The sequence below is a fragment of the Atractosteus spatula genome, chromosome 4, assembly GCF_055471065.1.
Source record: "Atractosteus spatula isolate fAtrSpa1 chromosome 4, fAtrSpa1.hap1, whole genome shotgun sequence".
In the NCBI taxonomy this organism is placed as follows: Eukaryota; Metazoa; Chordata; class Actinopteri; order Semionotiformes; family Lepisosteidae; genus Atractosteus; species Atractosteus spatula.
The window spans coordinates 8,041,385-8,057,931 of record NC_142709.1 but is presented as its reverse complement, the minus strand read 5'-3'; the positions used below and the strand labels follow the sequence as shown (position 1 = coordinate 8,057,931).

General features: G+C 36.2%; 1 protein-coding gene across 1 annotated transcript; it reads left to right on the top strand.

Moving 5' to 3' along the window:
• The first annotated feature begins 384 nt into the window (after nt 1-384).
• LOC148835755 (TLR adapter interacting with SLC15A4 on the lysosome) lies at nt 385-4,891 on the top strand. Its single transcript, XM_088913623.1, has 3 exons — nt 385-430; nt 1,785-1,920; nt 3,002-4,891. Exon 3 carries the CDS (start codon nt 3,004-3,006, stop codon nt 3,895-3,897), a length of 894 nt encoding a protein of 297 aa, XP_088769749.1. The 5' UTR covers nt 385-430; nt 1,785-1,920; nt 3,002-3,003; the 3' UTR covers nt 3,898-4,891.
• Nucleotides 4,892-16,547: the final 11,656 nt, after the last annotated feature.

The following is a 16,547-nucleotide window of genomic DNA, read 5'->3' as shown; positions in this document are numbered from 1 at the left end:
TGATCCTAATATAATTGAATGTCTATGTTTTATGGAAGTAGTGACCCTATCTCTAGGCCTTGACAAAAATTCAAACTTTCTCTGTAGTGTTTAGCTATGTAGTGATATTTGTATATAATATTAACTGCTACCTAAAATCTCTACCTGTTTTGTTGTTTTATTTACAGTATATTGACTGACGGACTCCACCCCTGAAGAAGGCTCTACAGCTGAAATGTTGTGTTTCTTTTCTTCTCTTTTCAGCATGGAATAAACCTATACTTGTTCCTTTGCAGCCTACACATGCTGATGCAGCTGCCTACTTGAACTACTATTGACTGACTGTTTTCTATTTCAGAAAACAAAAGTAAATTCACTTCAGAGGGGATTTTCGCTCAAGGATTTTTAAAATCAATACTTATTTGGAGTGGCCAAACTACGCAATCACAAAGTAAGAAAACTAATTGCATTCAGATATCCATCTTGCAGCAGAGCCTGGCTGTATTATTTATTATACGAGTTGTTGATGTAGCAAAAAAAATAAATACACACTTTCCTTGGGATCGCAACCTACATTGTTTTTATGACATGGACGTTATCAGTGTTTCTTTTATTTTAAATATGTTGTTTAGTGTGTGAAAATGTAAAAATAGTGGTAAAGGTGTGCATACATAATTCTATATTCACAAAAAAAACCAAGACATCTGCCTTTCTGTTCTGTTTTTTTCCAATTCCATTCTTTGATGATCATTAATCATGGGCTTGCATATCAATAATTCCAAAAGATTTAATAAGGGGTTTTATCCAATGTATGCTGTATAAAATGGCTGTTGTCATTTCAGTTTCTTTGCTCTTAGAGCACCAAAAATAACCAAAGTGTCTTCACTGCAAATATACAGTAATGCAAGATACAGTTTAGATTATCTTGAACTAACATTTGTTTCATTTGTGTCATTTGAATGTGGCAAACTAAGAGAAACTACACAGAAATAAAACCTAAAACACTTCCTTGACTCGACAAACAGAAGTGAAACAGCATTGTGGATCTGTACAATATAAAGGAGTAACTAACTTTAAATTAACGTTACTCTTAAGATTTTATTATGGGTTGTGATCAAAATACCATAGACCTATATAAATATAATTTACTATTATATACTAAATATATTATATGAATATATGTATATTATATACTAAACAACTATTCTTAGCTGTTAAGAGTTAGATTACATCATTTTCTTTAATGTTTTGTGAGTTAATAAAGCAGGCTGTACCTTGCTTGTCTTATTATGAAGAATTTATTTCTCTCAGAAACCCATAAAGCTGTTTCTTGATTGCTTTAGTCCATTTCTGTCAGTCTTGTGGTCCCAAACTAAATGCTGTTATCTGAAAATAAGTGAGATAACAGCTGTTTGGATTAATTATTATCTCGAACATATTTTAAATCGCCTGACTCATTTATATCAAGATATCACTGTTGTTTAAGGTTTAAGTCTGTCTTCAAAGATTTATTATAAATTTATAAACATTATAAAAGATTATAAAATAAATGTTACAGAAGGTTATTTCCAGCCTGGGTTTGTGTTTAAAATAGCACTGAAACTGTAACATTGCGCACAACCCTAAGATGTTTCCTATTTCTCTAGAATAATAAATGATTAATTGAATGTTCAACTGGTGCTTTAGCTAAAAGATGAGGAAGGATTGTTTTGTGGTTTTTTCAGTTTTGTTTCACTCTGTAAACAGTTAGACCACTGGTATTTCTCAACAGCAGAGTTCTTCTCTTCCTTTGAGTACTGGCACAGATGTTTGAAGACAGAACTCACACCTGACATAGTACAGTGCTCAATTCCAACCAGCCAGAGATTCAGAAGCTCATTTTTCAATAACGCGAACCTGAAGATATTGCATCTTGGATCATTATTGAGCTTGACATTTCAGGTGAGAAATCTAGTAATAAGTAGCTCTAATTGACTACTTTTATCGATTTTATTTTTAATATGCACTTATAGAAATCATTATTAAATTTGAAAGAAACTCACTTTGAAAGAAAAGAAGATGATAGAGTAAATAAAGGTAGGAAAAAAATTGAAAAGACTAGATATCCCTAGGTTTGCTTAAGTAATTAGTGTTTGATCTTAATAAAAAATCTGAAATGGCTTAATAGTTTAATTGAGTAGTGTCAATATGCAGGTGATTTGAAAGCTTCTTTTATGTCAGATACTCAAGACTTTAAATCTGTGGAATGGTACCAAAAAAATATAGGAACATGTTCAAAGCATTTTCTTCTGTAAAATTCCAATTTTCTAAATCATTGGACTATAAAAGCTAGCTTTGGTTAGAAGACAAAAATAGAAAAGTTTAAATCTTCAGTTTCTTCTTTGTATACCATAATATTTTCTCCCTGCAAGAATATACTAGAATTTACATTTGTAAACTGGGAAAAACACTTCCAAAGCTTTTAAGTATGACATAACTTGTATTAAACGTGTATTACACTTGAGGTTAAATCATATCCACACAGCTCATTGCTTTTGCAAGTTGACTAATACTACTTATTAGACTCAACCTTACAAGATAAAGAGCAATAAATGTTTCTTTAAATGTAAAACACATATTTATCATTTTTTCTTTGACAAAGAACACATTTGGTTTTAGTTCAGTTAGATAAGTAACAACATTAATTGCATTTGGGCTTATGAGGTATCCTGTTGATATTTTTTAGCATTTGTGATTTTGTCTTGTATGTAATCTTCTGATACAAATTGAGAATAGAGGATTCACAACATACAGGTGTAGCAAAGAATAAACTTTGGATTTAAAAGTTAAAAATGAGTCATTGTTGAATGTAATATTATAATTGTTGCTTATTTCTGCCTGAAGCACATCTTGTTTTTATTTGTATTTATTTTCCACTTTTCTCTGCAGCTTGTACATGGTGCTCCCATTGCACGTTCATATTAAAAATGTTACACTAACGCTGTGCATAGTCTTACTCTTTGCTTGTTTTTCCGTCTTGCAGGGATGTTATGTGAGAGTTTTCTCTGGGCCATTCCCTATGGCAATGATGGTGACAGGGATAACCAGACGCCTAGTAAATTCGAGGAAGTGGAAAATTATGCGCTTTCTAGCGTTACATCAGTCATCAACCTTACATCAAATTCCCCAGAGACTGAGCTTCCAAACAAACCCAGTAAGAGCAAGAGCATGGGACGCTTCATTAAAAAGGAGTCATCTCGGAACAAAAGCCAGTCCAAGAAGAGTGAGGTCCAGCAGTGCGGTAGGCAGATATCACCTGTGGTTCATATCCCACGACAAGTGATGTCCAGCAAAGAAACCTACCTGGTTCCTTCATCCTGCAAGAGCATCTGCAAAGATTACAATGACTTGCAAATCGCAGGCGACCAGGTAATGCCCCTCAGTTCCAGCACTGTCAGCTTCACGCTAGACAGTAGTGTGGAGTTTGCAGAAGGCCCCTTTCTTCAGTCTTGTGAGATTCCTCCTGCTATGGAGACCCCCAGACCCTCGCTGGAGTACGTCCGAAAGCCCATCAAGGCTGACTCCTCCTGCTGGAGAGTTGAAAGTGTGAAGGAGAAGAGTTTTCTCCACCACTCCCGTCCTCTTTCCAATGCCATGCTCAATGAATACCTAGAGCAGAAGATCATGGACCTCTATAAACAGTACATGGTGGACAGCATGCTCACCAGCAATTCTCCCACTACCATCCTTGCCTCAGAGCTCATTCTCACCAGCGTAGACCAGATAACCCAGCAGATCTCCCGGGAACAAAACATGGAGGCTGCGAAGGCCAAGGACATGGTCATCAGCTGCCTGCTGAGGGTGGCCAGTGGCATACAGTCAAGCGAACTCAGCACTCCTCAGTTACAGATATCAAGTGAACGTAGCATCAACCATTAGAAAATAATGTCTGCCATTTTGGTTGTTTTCAACACAAGCTGTCTTGAAGAATTTTCCAACAAGTGTACTTTCACTTGTAATTCTGCTTTGTTTCATCTCATTAAATCCACTCTCTTGTACATCCCAAATTGTCAAGTGTCAGATTGCACTGTAAAACATATTTTTCAGTTCAAAAAGGCATATTTGGTTGAATTTCTTGGAACATTTGTCAGCAAACTCTAAGTTTGCAATATTTGAATGTGTAATAATACAGTAGAATTTAGAAGTTAAAGTTTGTACAAATAAATCTGAATTTGTAAAAAAAAATAGTCCCTTAGGTTAACTAATGACTGTTAAAGAATTTAATGTAAATACCACAGGAGTTAAATGGTGTATGGCATGCTTGTAAATCTATAATAAGTAAAACAAAACTACTAAGTTGTGAAATAAGCACTGATCAGAAAGAGGTAGTGATGTAATAGCACTAGAAGGGAAACAGGACTAAAAATTGATTGATTTATAGGTTAATTTTTTAAGGGGCTTCTCAAGGTGCGACACTGAAAGAGACTCTCAAGTCTGATACTCTTAGGCAAAGCATAACAAAATCAGAGGATTTCTTGCTACTCAGAAATAGTGAATCAGCAAATCAGATAATTAAACAGTGCTGTGGAGGGCTCAGTGGGTTAGAGGGATCACTGTGAGTCAGACTTGAAACCAAACAAATATACTAGCACCTGGTGCTGACAAATATTCTGGTACCCAGGAGATAGAGTACTTTAGGAGTCTGCAATAAGTGGGATATTCACAGAAATCATGAAAGACCACGAAACGTTTAAGCTTAACGTTTAAGGCAACGTTTAAGCTCTGGTTTAAACATAAGCACCAAACACACAACACACAAAATCTACCAACAGAGGAAACAATTTGGAAAGACACAGGAGTCTGTTTTACTTTTCCATTTTTAAAAATATTTAATAAACTTGAAAACGTGGTTCTCCTAGTTGGAAATAACAAAGTCTGACGTTTCTAAAAAAAACAAGATTGTGACATAACGGCTGCAGAGGCTCAGAAATAATTACCTTGCAATCCCAAGGTGTTGGAACAGCTCCTCTTCCTCTTAACATCTGGGTAAATTAGATACATAATTGTAATTGGACCCTGGACACCAGTTATACCTTCAGGAGATTCAACCTCAACTGCTCTATACCTTTATACGTGGGCAGACAGCATGAATGAGTCCCCAGATAGCTAATTGTTCCATGGGATGAAAAGAGATTCTGCCCGAACTCCCTACACATGTTTTCAAAAACACTAGCAACTCATAAACCACTTTCCAACTGATATGGAGGTTTCTGGCCCAATTTCATAGACAACACAACAGAAGGAAGACAGTTCAAAATTAGTTTTCAAAAAGTCAATCTCCTACTCTCAGCTCTAACCACCCACGGCCTCATTTCCACCTAACAATACGCTGATTTGAAGACCTTAAACAATACTAAACTTTCATCTGTTAGTTTCCATAGGCTCCATTTAAAAGCAGGCTATGACCCATCATGATATGTTGAGTTTGGATGTACCCAAAGGACAATCTATATATTGCACATATAGAGGAGTGTAGGTGTTATTTTTTTCACTATAGTCAATGTTAACAAAATGAAAGTTTGATAATAACAAAAATTTGTTTTTTTAAATCTAACTATTTTTCACAGTTTACAAAATAAATATAAAAAAAACAAAAAAGTAAAAAAAAACCAAGAAACTCAAGAAATTCTTAGTGGAATTACATAGTGTTCAACAAAACACCTCAAACGAAAAAGACAACCTATAATATGCCTAAGTGTGAAATGTAAGAATAAAAAAGCACTTTGAGATTATTTGGGATGAGAAGTGTTATAAATGTGACCAATTCTTATACTTATTAGACGTTTGTGCTGGAATGTGCGCCAAAGACAAACAGAGGAGTCAACATAATCATTGTTAAATTTCCATAAAATAAAAAGATAAAGTCAAATTACTGTGCTGGCCTCCTCTAAATGTTGGGATTTGTTAACAGCTTGTAATGGCTCTATGATGTGTGATATCCATACTAATAAGACAATCCACAGGTTAATCAAAGGTTACCATGCAGTGACTCACTTTTTATGAGGAGGCTGGTAACATCCTGATCATTAATGGCCACTTACAGAGCTGTTAAAATCCAGAGCATGTTTTATGAATCTAAGCATATGTCTCAATTACATGACATTTTCTGCAATGAAAACCTCTTCTCGTGTTTTGCATTAATTTCCACAAATCTCTGGAGTGCTCATTCTTCTGTGTCAAGGCCTGTGCAATACAAAGGCAATAGGGATTAAAAAAAAAAACTACTTCACTAATGATTTTCAGTGCCAGCGTTCTCTTTCCTTTGGGAATTTCAGTAGTGCTGAGACTATGTGCTTAAGTCAGAAAAAAACAATTCTGTCTGTGCAGACCATGCAGACCCGAGAACTGTATGAGTCACTGCATATTCAGCTTAGATGTTCACTGAGACCTGTGTTTTGTTGAAATAGACACAGCTGATGTAAAGATGGAAACTATACCGACTGTAACATGTAGATCCTGCAGCTCTCTCTACATATCAGAGCAGAATAGGTGCAAAATTATACAGAAAGCTATATCAAGCAAAATAGGAGATTCATGATGAGTGGGAACCACAAGTACAACCAATGTTTATGCTAGGTTGCACAGGAAATCACTTTTATGTATTTATTTTAGAAACTGTGCTGCCCTTTCTTCACAATGCTGAAGTAACACGGAGAACACACTGTTCATTTGACAAGGTTTCTTTGTACTATTAAATTCATTTATGCATTGGAAAGCTGCATAAATGTACTCCTATTCGATTAATAAATATGTCCGCTTCACAGATAATAAACAATTTTTTAAACAGAATCCGTTTGAGTGAATTAAGGTTTCTAAAATTGTGACTTACAACCTTCTTTGGATGCCAGTATAAGATGTTGGACTAACAAAATTAGCAACAAATGTCTTTAAAGCTCTAGATGTTTTGTAAAAGAAAAGAAGTTTCAGCCTATAAAGAAGGTTCTTCTTAGAGAGACTTTCAGTTTTACCAAAGAGAGGAAACAAGCAAATTATAAAGAAACTTTAGCCATATTTTATTTTCTCGAAGGATGTGCTATTGTCATAATACTGTATATAATGAGTTTCTAACATATATAACATGATTTGAAAGTCAGTAATGCTAGTCAACACACTTTAATTTATGCACAGCTGCAGATCTGTTGGGTCTGTACTTTCTTACCCCTAATCTCAGTTCCTCTATTTGAATTTTTTTTAGAAAAGGGGAAATTACCAAAGGACAGGCTTTTAACATAGATTTCTGTATTTCAAAAGGAAAGGGACGCTATTTGCTAACAGCATTTTGAAATTGAATTGAACATATGTGGTACCACTAATAAGACAAATTTAAGGTTAACATTGTAAACTCATTTGAGGGTCTTTACAGACTAATTTCTATTAAATCTAATTGGGTTGGATGCAGTAACAATTAGGAAATCTGTACTCTAGGGGACTTTGCATTGTCTTAAACTAGAGAAGAAATTACCCTAATCATCTGGCATAATGTTGATTCCTCCAGCACAGAATAAATTGACAACAAAGCAGCTGCAGTCTTTTAATGAACCTGTACACTTGACGTTGTGCTTCTTCATATTATCTTTATAGCTTTATTATTACAAATGACAGAAAAAGAGCATCTTTAAATTACAATGGTGAAACCCAGGCATTGTAATCACATTACAAGCTTCAGGCAGACCAGTTAGTTTTCTTAGTGTAACCACTTCGTAATATTTTTAAGTGCCCAATGAGTTGCCTTTTAGTCTGATTCCTCAGGGCTGTCTAATAGTGGACAATAGTATTGATGTGCAACGAGGCTCTTAATTGAGTTGTATGAGGACACCCAATTCATAGAGAGGTGCACAGAGGCACACAGTATTCTCAGAAATGCTTGGCACACAGTACACAGGGGTACACTGAGGTGTACAAAGAACACTTAAGTACACAGAGGCTTAGAATGGCATTGGGTTACAAATATGCACAGAACCACAGCATGGACCTACTGTACATGATGAGGAATGCAATACAGCCCTGGTCAACAGACAGAAGACTGTGGCATCCTCGCTTCTTGATTCTCTTAATTTTCTTTTAAAACCCCGGTAGAAGAAAAATACAGGCGGGAGAGAAAATGAGTTCAAAGAGCACCGAGTCTTAAAGAATGAGGAACAGAAAAAGTCGCCTGTTCTAATTAAAAGGAAAATTTTGAAAAATAACTTTTTTTTAAAAAGGAAAGTTATGCGAAGTAACTGCTCATCCCAAAATAAACACAAGAATGCAACAGAAAAAAAGGAAAGATAAAAAAACGCCGACGTGAACTAGGAGAAAAGAACCCCGTTTCGACTTCATGAAACACACGGCGGTGGGCAAAATTCAACCGCAAGCCATAAAGCCTGAAGCTAGTAAGCTAAACACAGAAATAAAATTAACTTGAGGGAGGGACTACTGTAAAACTTGAGCCCGATAAAAGGGTAGCTGTAAAAAGAGCTGCTCGGTCAGATTTAAGAGTTTGAATGTACCAGAGACGCATCGATCTGCGGTTCCAGGGAACAGGCGACTCAGGCGATCACGGGGGTCATTTAGTGGTAGCAGTTGAAATTGAAAAAAAGAAATGTAAGATTTGGACTGCGCCTGTACTACTGTATCTCAGAGTAAAGTCTACCTAGAGCAATCGTAGATCTAGCAGGGTGCCTGCTCCTCACCATATCTACCCGCTCATTATCCTATGAGGGCTCTTGAGTTGTGAAATCCTAATGGAGCTCTCAAGAAGAAAAGATTATGAAGACAAAGTGAGGTTTGAAACAAATAAAACCTGGGGTTAGCACTCTATATCATTCTATGTGACAATAAACGTTTTTTTAATGGAAAAACTACTTCGCTTACAGAGTATCTTCTTGTGGTCTTGGATCTTTTCCGTAGTAGTTTTTTCATTAATTGGCCATTCTGTTGCATTAGTAAAACCCACAGTGAACCAGTTAGAATTCAACGTTTTGATAGGTTTTGGAGGTAAAATTAATCCTAACCTTTTTTGTTTTTAAACTATTTGAAGTTCAACAAAAAAGAAAAACCCCGAGAGATCTTGGTATCATCAACATAATTTCCGTCTCGCAAGTTTTTTTACGCCATTCAAAGAATGCGCCAGTGACCAGATTTGCCTTGCCATAGCCGCAGTTCAGTTAAACGTCCAGTAGAGGGCACCACAAAGCAACACAGCAGCCAACAATGGCAGGTACGTTTTCACTTAGAGGCAAGAGTATCGTGTAATTCAAGTAGAGAACAGCTTTTAATTAAAATTAATCTTCCGGGGGAGTATGCATACAACAGCAATAAAAAAAATCAATTTAATTAAAAACTTGTTTTAAATTCCACATCTTTCGCTATATACTCAAGTATTCTGTTTCCCTTTTATTGCTTCTCCACATTGTCTTGATGAGGACAAAAGAATTTACATACATTACACCCAGATCCCTGTAATGTAGAGAGTCCTGTAGCTCAGAATCATCCATGTGATATGTACTGTATAGTGAATGTTCCTGCTTCCTGAAGTTCTTATTAACATCTCCAAATTCCTATCAAAGAAATCTCACAAATTGCCTTAATTAGAATGCAAAACAAAGACAAGATTCATCTGCTCTTTTGTGACTGAGTTATTAGTGAAACATTAACAAAAGCAATCAAATAAAAGACAAAGCTTTAAAGACAATAAGCTGTAATAAGCCTTTAAATACGTGAGAGCCGATGTGGAAAAAGAATTGTAAATAACAAAATGATTAAAGGTTGCCTTCACAAGGACCTGAGTCAGAGATTTGATTGTGTTTGTCAGGTAGTTTTAAGGCCTTGGATCACAAAACAAGTAAGCTTTTTCACATTTAATTTGCATTGAAACCTTGAGAAGCAAAGTAACCTTGGATTTTGTGAATGCTACCGAACCTAATTAAATGGATTTTTTTGACAGTCACAGTAATTGGTCCTTTTTGAACACCACAGTAGCAACTTTGAGCCACTGCTTAAACTGCTGAAGGATTTATGTCAAGTAAAATCACCTCAACCCTGGTTTAGTGTTGAATTTCAGTGGAGCAAAACTTCAAGTATTGTTCTAGCTTCCTAGGGTCACCTTGTAGGGGCCTATGAATATTTATATATCCATATAGTTTAAAATTAATCTTTTATGTATTTTCACATACCTTTAGCAGCTGACAAAGCTGCAAGTTGGATTACTTGTCCATGAACTGTCTGCTCATACACACAGCTTTGGTGTTGTCTCTGTATTACTGCACTTATCCGCATGTAAAAGGGAAAGTCCATTTTGTGGAAGTCAGATTCTTTTGTACATTCCATGCAATAAATGGAGTTAATGAGTTTCTGAAATGGAGAAACACACCACTTATTTTCCTGAACAGCTTTCTGAAGAACTGGTCTCTGGAGACTCAGAACATCAGAAAAGACAAAAATGGATGCTTTTTTTTGGTAGTTTAGTGGTTTAAGTGAATTGAAAATGTGGTCAAGCTACTGCTTGAAGAATCCATGGGTTTCAGCCCTTTCACAAAACTCACAACACTTTGTGTAAAGAAGTTATTCCTGTTCTCCATTCTCCATTTGCAATTGTGATCCCATAAACTCTGTTTCCCTCCTAAGTTGGAAAAGGATCACAAGGTTGACCCCATCCATAGTTTAAAAACAGGGTATGTAACACACTCTTTACTGCATACTGTATGTTATCATTTTATTGAATCAGTGTTTCAGCACCAATCTAGCCTTCTTTAGGATGTAAATACTTCCAACATGGTAGTGTTTTATCACCTAGAGACGATAAGGTGCACCCGTGCCAAAGACATGACAATACAAAACCCTAACGAAATCATGTCTCCTACAAAAGTCACAATGTAAATACACATTTATATGAAATATCTAATATACTACAGTAATATATTACTGTAATAACTATATATATCCCAATATAGTCAGTTGTAAATCAAACCAATATAAAGCATATGCCACACATCTGGGCATCTAAAAATAAATATCAAAATATTTATAAATAACAGTAAAAATACCTCTGTTAGTAACTGAATGTAAAATCAAGAGCAGGTCAAAACCTAACCTCACCCATGTATACAGGGCCATACAAAAATATTCAGACCTCTGCACATTTTTCACATTTTGATGCTTTACTGACTTTACCCTTGAAGAAACAGTTTAGTGTAACTAAAGACAACGCGTTATATATACAACCTGTTCCATATATTCAAAGCAAATAACAAAAAGAAGTACAGGAAGTAGATGATTAATATGAAAGAGAATGGAAAGGTCATGGCTGCATAAGTACTGTATTAAAACTGCTTGCTGTGGCAAAACTAATTTAGGTGCTCAGAATTACTTTAATGAGTCACACAATTAGTTGTGTGGCCTCTGTCTGTGTGCGATAATTATGTTTTTTATGGCTTCAAAATAAAAACTCCTGTCTCTGTGAGGTTCCTTCTTAAGAATTTCAAGCAAAGGCTCAACCATGAAGACTAAGGAGCTGTCAAAGCAAGTCAGGGATAAAGTCATTGAAAAGCACAATTGTGGAGAAGGGAGCAAAAAATATTGAAGTCTCTGAATATCCATGTGAAAACAATCTTTTCAATCACCAAGAAATGTACATTGTACCGCTTAGACACTGCTTGGACAAGGCCACCCCTCCTAACTGAGCAGGCTGGTAAGGAGGAAACTGGGTATATCACACACTGGGATACATTGAATGAATCCAAGGGGATGGAGGGTCAGATGGGGCCACACAGGGGAGCTTGAGCTACACAGGCCTGCACAGGGCTACTGCAGGTCACTCGAGGCCAACAAAAAAGAGCAACAGAGTTCAATGGCAGAGATTGAACCAGATTGCCTGAGTCAACAATATCCCAGTTACTCAACAAAGCTAGCTTGTATGGCCGAAATCCCATCTCATATCGTGCATGGGATTTGCAACAAAGAACCTGAGTGATCCTGCAAAATGTGGCTGATGCTGTGGTCAGATGAGACCAAATTGGAACTTTTTGAGTTGCTTTTGGCGAAAATCCAGTACAGCACACCCCCCAGTCAACACCATCATTCCAATCAAGCATGTTGATGGCAGCATCATAGTATGGGGATGTTTCTTCTAAACATGAACTGTAAAAATGGATAGTACTGAAGGAAAATAAATGGGGGAAACTGCAGGCTAAAGGCAATACTAGAGGGAAACCTGTTTCAGTCTTCTAATGACTTAAAAATGGGGTGAAAATTCACCTGACAGCAGGACAATGATCGCAAGCACAAGGCTAAAATTACATTTCTGTGGCTTAAGAATAAAGTGAATGTTCTTGAGTGGCTCAGTTAAAGACCTGACTAGAATCCTTTTAAGAATCTTTGGATTTGATCTGAAAAACCGCTGTCCTTAACTGATCATCAATACTTTAAAGCATGTATATAGTCTACATACAGTAGTCTGCCTTTATTCTGCCGGATTTGTCTAGACAAACAAAACTGAAAATTGTTCTAATCTGGCTAAAGAGGAGTGCACAGGATATTAAGAAATCACCCGTTTTGAGACCATTACGAGACATTCATGACTGCATGAAACATGGCAGTCAGACCTGGTGGTACTTTATTAAAAAGGAAGATTAAGTTCTTCATCTTTGTTGAAATCTCTCTTTACATTTCTTTAGCAGCTGCTATCTATTCTATCTAATTGAAATTGGATTTGGTTCATGAGACACGTAACTAATATTTCTGTTTTGACCTGGAACTTACAAGGGATAAACTCTCCTGCAAAACAAACTACTGTAGCTGTGTAGATTTGCTTTGAAGGAGACATGTTGCCATGGATTGGTGTCACATTTAAAGCACCAGCATAAGAACACAGGTAAAGCTAGAAACAAATAGAAGACATTCTCAGTTTAGCATCTCTAGTCTAGTTGTTTCTTGAAAAAAGTCAGAGAATCACCTTCAACCCAATGGCTGGAAAGTTTGGTGCAGACCTATATAACTCTTTGTGAAAAAAAGTGCCTCCTATTATCATTTTTTAAATGCACTTTCATATTATTTTGATTTGTATGCTATGGTTCATGTTTCACTGTAGATTTTGAAGAAGTCCATTTGGTGAACTCTGTCAATACTTTTGAGGATTTTTAATACTTCAAGGGTAAAACTTGAATCAGGTTCCCCTGTAATTTTCTTTGTTCAAGGCTAACTGGTTCAGTTCTTTAGCCTGTCTGGGCATTCTTTTAAGCTTGGGAATGTAGCTGGTTTCAGAGCAGCAATATCTTTTTTATAGCATGGTGACCAAAATTGTATATAACAATCTATTTGAGTTCTTGGAACTGAAATTTACAATTCAGAACAACATCACTTGATTTTAGAGTCTAGATTTTCATAAATATTCCAACATTGTGTTTGTCTTTTTATTGCTTTTCTATACTCTGCATTGTCCAGAAGATGGAAATTATATTTGAAGATTTCCTAATAAGCATTGCTATGTTGCAGCCTCTTCTTCAGCAAAAAACAAAACAAAGGAGGCTTTAATTGCATTGTGGATGAATTCTCAAATATCTACACTGGGGTCAGGGGATGCCAAACTGTGAGATTGGCATATAGTGTGTTTTAAAATCAATATTTCATGTTAAATTGGCATGTTTTGGATTACGTTTTAATGGAATTTGAACAAGGTTTTTAATCTCTTTTCCAAATTACCGTTGGAACATGCTGACTTTTATATTATTTTGCACACTGTCATGAACTTAACTTAACATGTACTTAAATGCTGTCATGAATCATATCTTAGACATATCGAAGTTGATGAATGCCCGGATGCAGGCACCTACAGCACTGAGAAATTGTATGCCTGATCTGGGTGTGGTAGATATACGACTTATATCACTGGATTCATTGCTTAGACATTGCGCTACATTCCTCATACAGACAGTAAGGCCAGAAGTATTATCATTTTAATGCCAGCTGATCCAGACCCTTACTTGCTCTGAGACTCTGCAGCAATGAACAATGGCAGTTACTCCTGCCATTAGATCAGCCAAGGGGCTATTATTGTCTATTTATAGATTATAGAAACACAACTCTAAATTGTACAGTTCAGAAGTAGCTTGATTAGGAAAAGTGTACAAAGTTTGTCTGGGCTTTAAATTTCTGTAGGCTTTCTGCTGCAGATACAGTTGAACTGTAGGTACCAATATCCCTGTCCAAGCTAAAAGAAGAGGGCCAAGGACCTTAATACATTTTTGGCCATTGTTCTAAAATGAGGCCCAGGTTTGCATGAAATTATACATTTGACCATTTTATTCAGGTATTTAGTCAATACTGTTGTTATATTACTAATCCCTAAAAAAACATACGGATCTCACAAATTGTGAGTTATCATCCTGTGTTACCAATTTGCTCAGATGTTAGTCTTTAAACTGAGTTTTGCTCATGCCAACTATAGCTCTATGATCAGCGGTGGAGTTTTTAAAGGGTGTCTGGCCTCATATGTATACATTTGTGACCACAGACACTCCATATCGTCCCTCGAGATGTTCTGTCATTGTACGACAGAAAGGCCTTTGACAGGCCTGCAAGGCAATATCGATGGTCAGTTCTGGATTATATGGGTTTAGGTGACAGGACTTCAAGAATCAAGAATCATTCAAGAATCAACAGGGTACGGCTGTTCTGTCTCACACCCGGATATCTAACAATCCACACCTGTTTTGGATTCACGTTTATGAGGGCTAACTAGTTAACTAATTCGATATTGATATGGTTCCTTCAAAATAACCAAAAACATTTCCAAAACAGGGATGTACTAAACGAGAAAATTGTAAGGGTTTTCTATTTTGTCACAGCATAAAAGTATCTTAGTATGTTCTGCTTTGTTGACTGAAGGTCTGGTGCAACCTTCTCGCTTATTATGAGTCAGCAGCAATCCTAAGTTACATTAAACTCATTAGAAACATTCAGAATGAGCTTAGAAAGTTTAGAAAAGAGTAATACACCTGATATTAATACAATTGCAAAGTATTAAAGATGGAACAAGCTACTTTCTAGGTATCTATTTATTATTTATTTATTTATGAAGAGCTATGGTTAGGGATGTAGTTTAAAAATATGGTCAAGGTTTAGGGTTTTGTTACAAATATGCAATGAATTTACATTAGATGTTGGTCACCATCACATTTATGTCATCCTGATAGATTTGATTTTTAAATAACAAATGAGAAAAATATTATTTTGGTATAAATATTAGATTTTTCAAGATTCTCCAACAACAATGGTTGAAACAAAATTTTGAAAGGCAGAGGCTCCAAACTTTAGTTTACAAATTCAGATATATATTTACTATACTCAATATACTGTACACTAAAAGGAAGAGTTTTATGAAAGGTAAACCTTCGATATCACTAGCCTTTGTTGTTTTTAATATAAAAATATCTATTTCTTACAGCCTTGCAAGATTGAGAACCACATTAAAAAGGGATAGTCAAACATCCAACTCCTATATTTTAGATGTTTATTCAAAACCATATGTTCTTCTCCCCAGTACATAGCACAAAGCTATGACACAAAAAAGTCATAGCTGATGTAAAGTTTGTTGCTCCTGTGCTGTCAATAGACACAATTCTTAGGCTGTTTATCAGTTTTAGATTACCTTGGGGAGGCATAATTTATTTTATGTGCTTAGTTGATCTTTTCGCAGATATATTTTACCATTTCTGGTGACCTTGTCTAGGGGTCATTTAATTTTATGAGTATAGATCACCTTGCCTGAGGACTAATAAAAAAGCTGCTGGGCAGTATCTACATGGTGCACACTCACCGCAGCCTTGGGAACTCCAGAATCATTACCATGGATCCAGTGTGAACTGCAGTGGACAGCCATGACCCTGCTATTTCCCCTGATACCATGGGAGGTTGGCTTCATGGGCATTACGGCTTCTTCCAGAAATCTGAAAAGCTTTGGTAATAAATGTTTTCCGGTGTTAGGGGGAAAAAAATACTGTTTAGCTTTTCTAAGTTTCCATCATGAACACTTATTGAACATCTCTGATACAATGTTAAGGGCACTGGAGTCAAGTTAAATCAACGTATGTTAAAACAAAAATTAAAAAGGTGGTAGTCAATGCCTTGTAGAGTATCGCTGCCTTAATCTGAAAACTCCTTGCCATTCCATTGTCTGGAACACTTTGCCATAACAACTAGTTTAAAGGAATTTGGTTTGGTGAGCTCGTACATTTAAAAGTCATACCATACAAATTACAACATTTAGCTAATCCTAGACAGTATCTAGCCAACATATCTTCCCATACTATCCTAAATACACAGCAGTAATCAAAAATAACAGTGACACCTGATGGAATAAGACTGAACCGTACAAAAAGTTCAAAACTAGAGCTAACTAGTGCACTAAATGAGTGCAGTGTCCAGGTAGAGGTGGTGTGGTGGCTCTGTGGCTAAGGATCTGTGCCTGTGGCTGGAAGGTTGCTGGTTCGAATCATGTGGCTGGTAGAGGAATCCTGAGCAAGACCCTTCACCCCAACTGCTCCAGGGGTGCG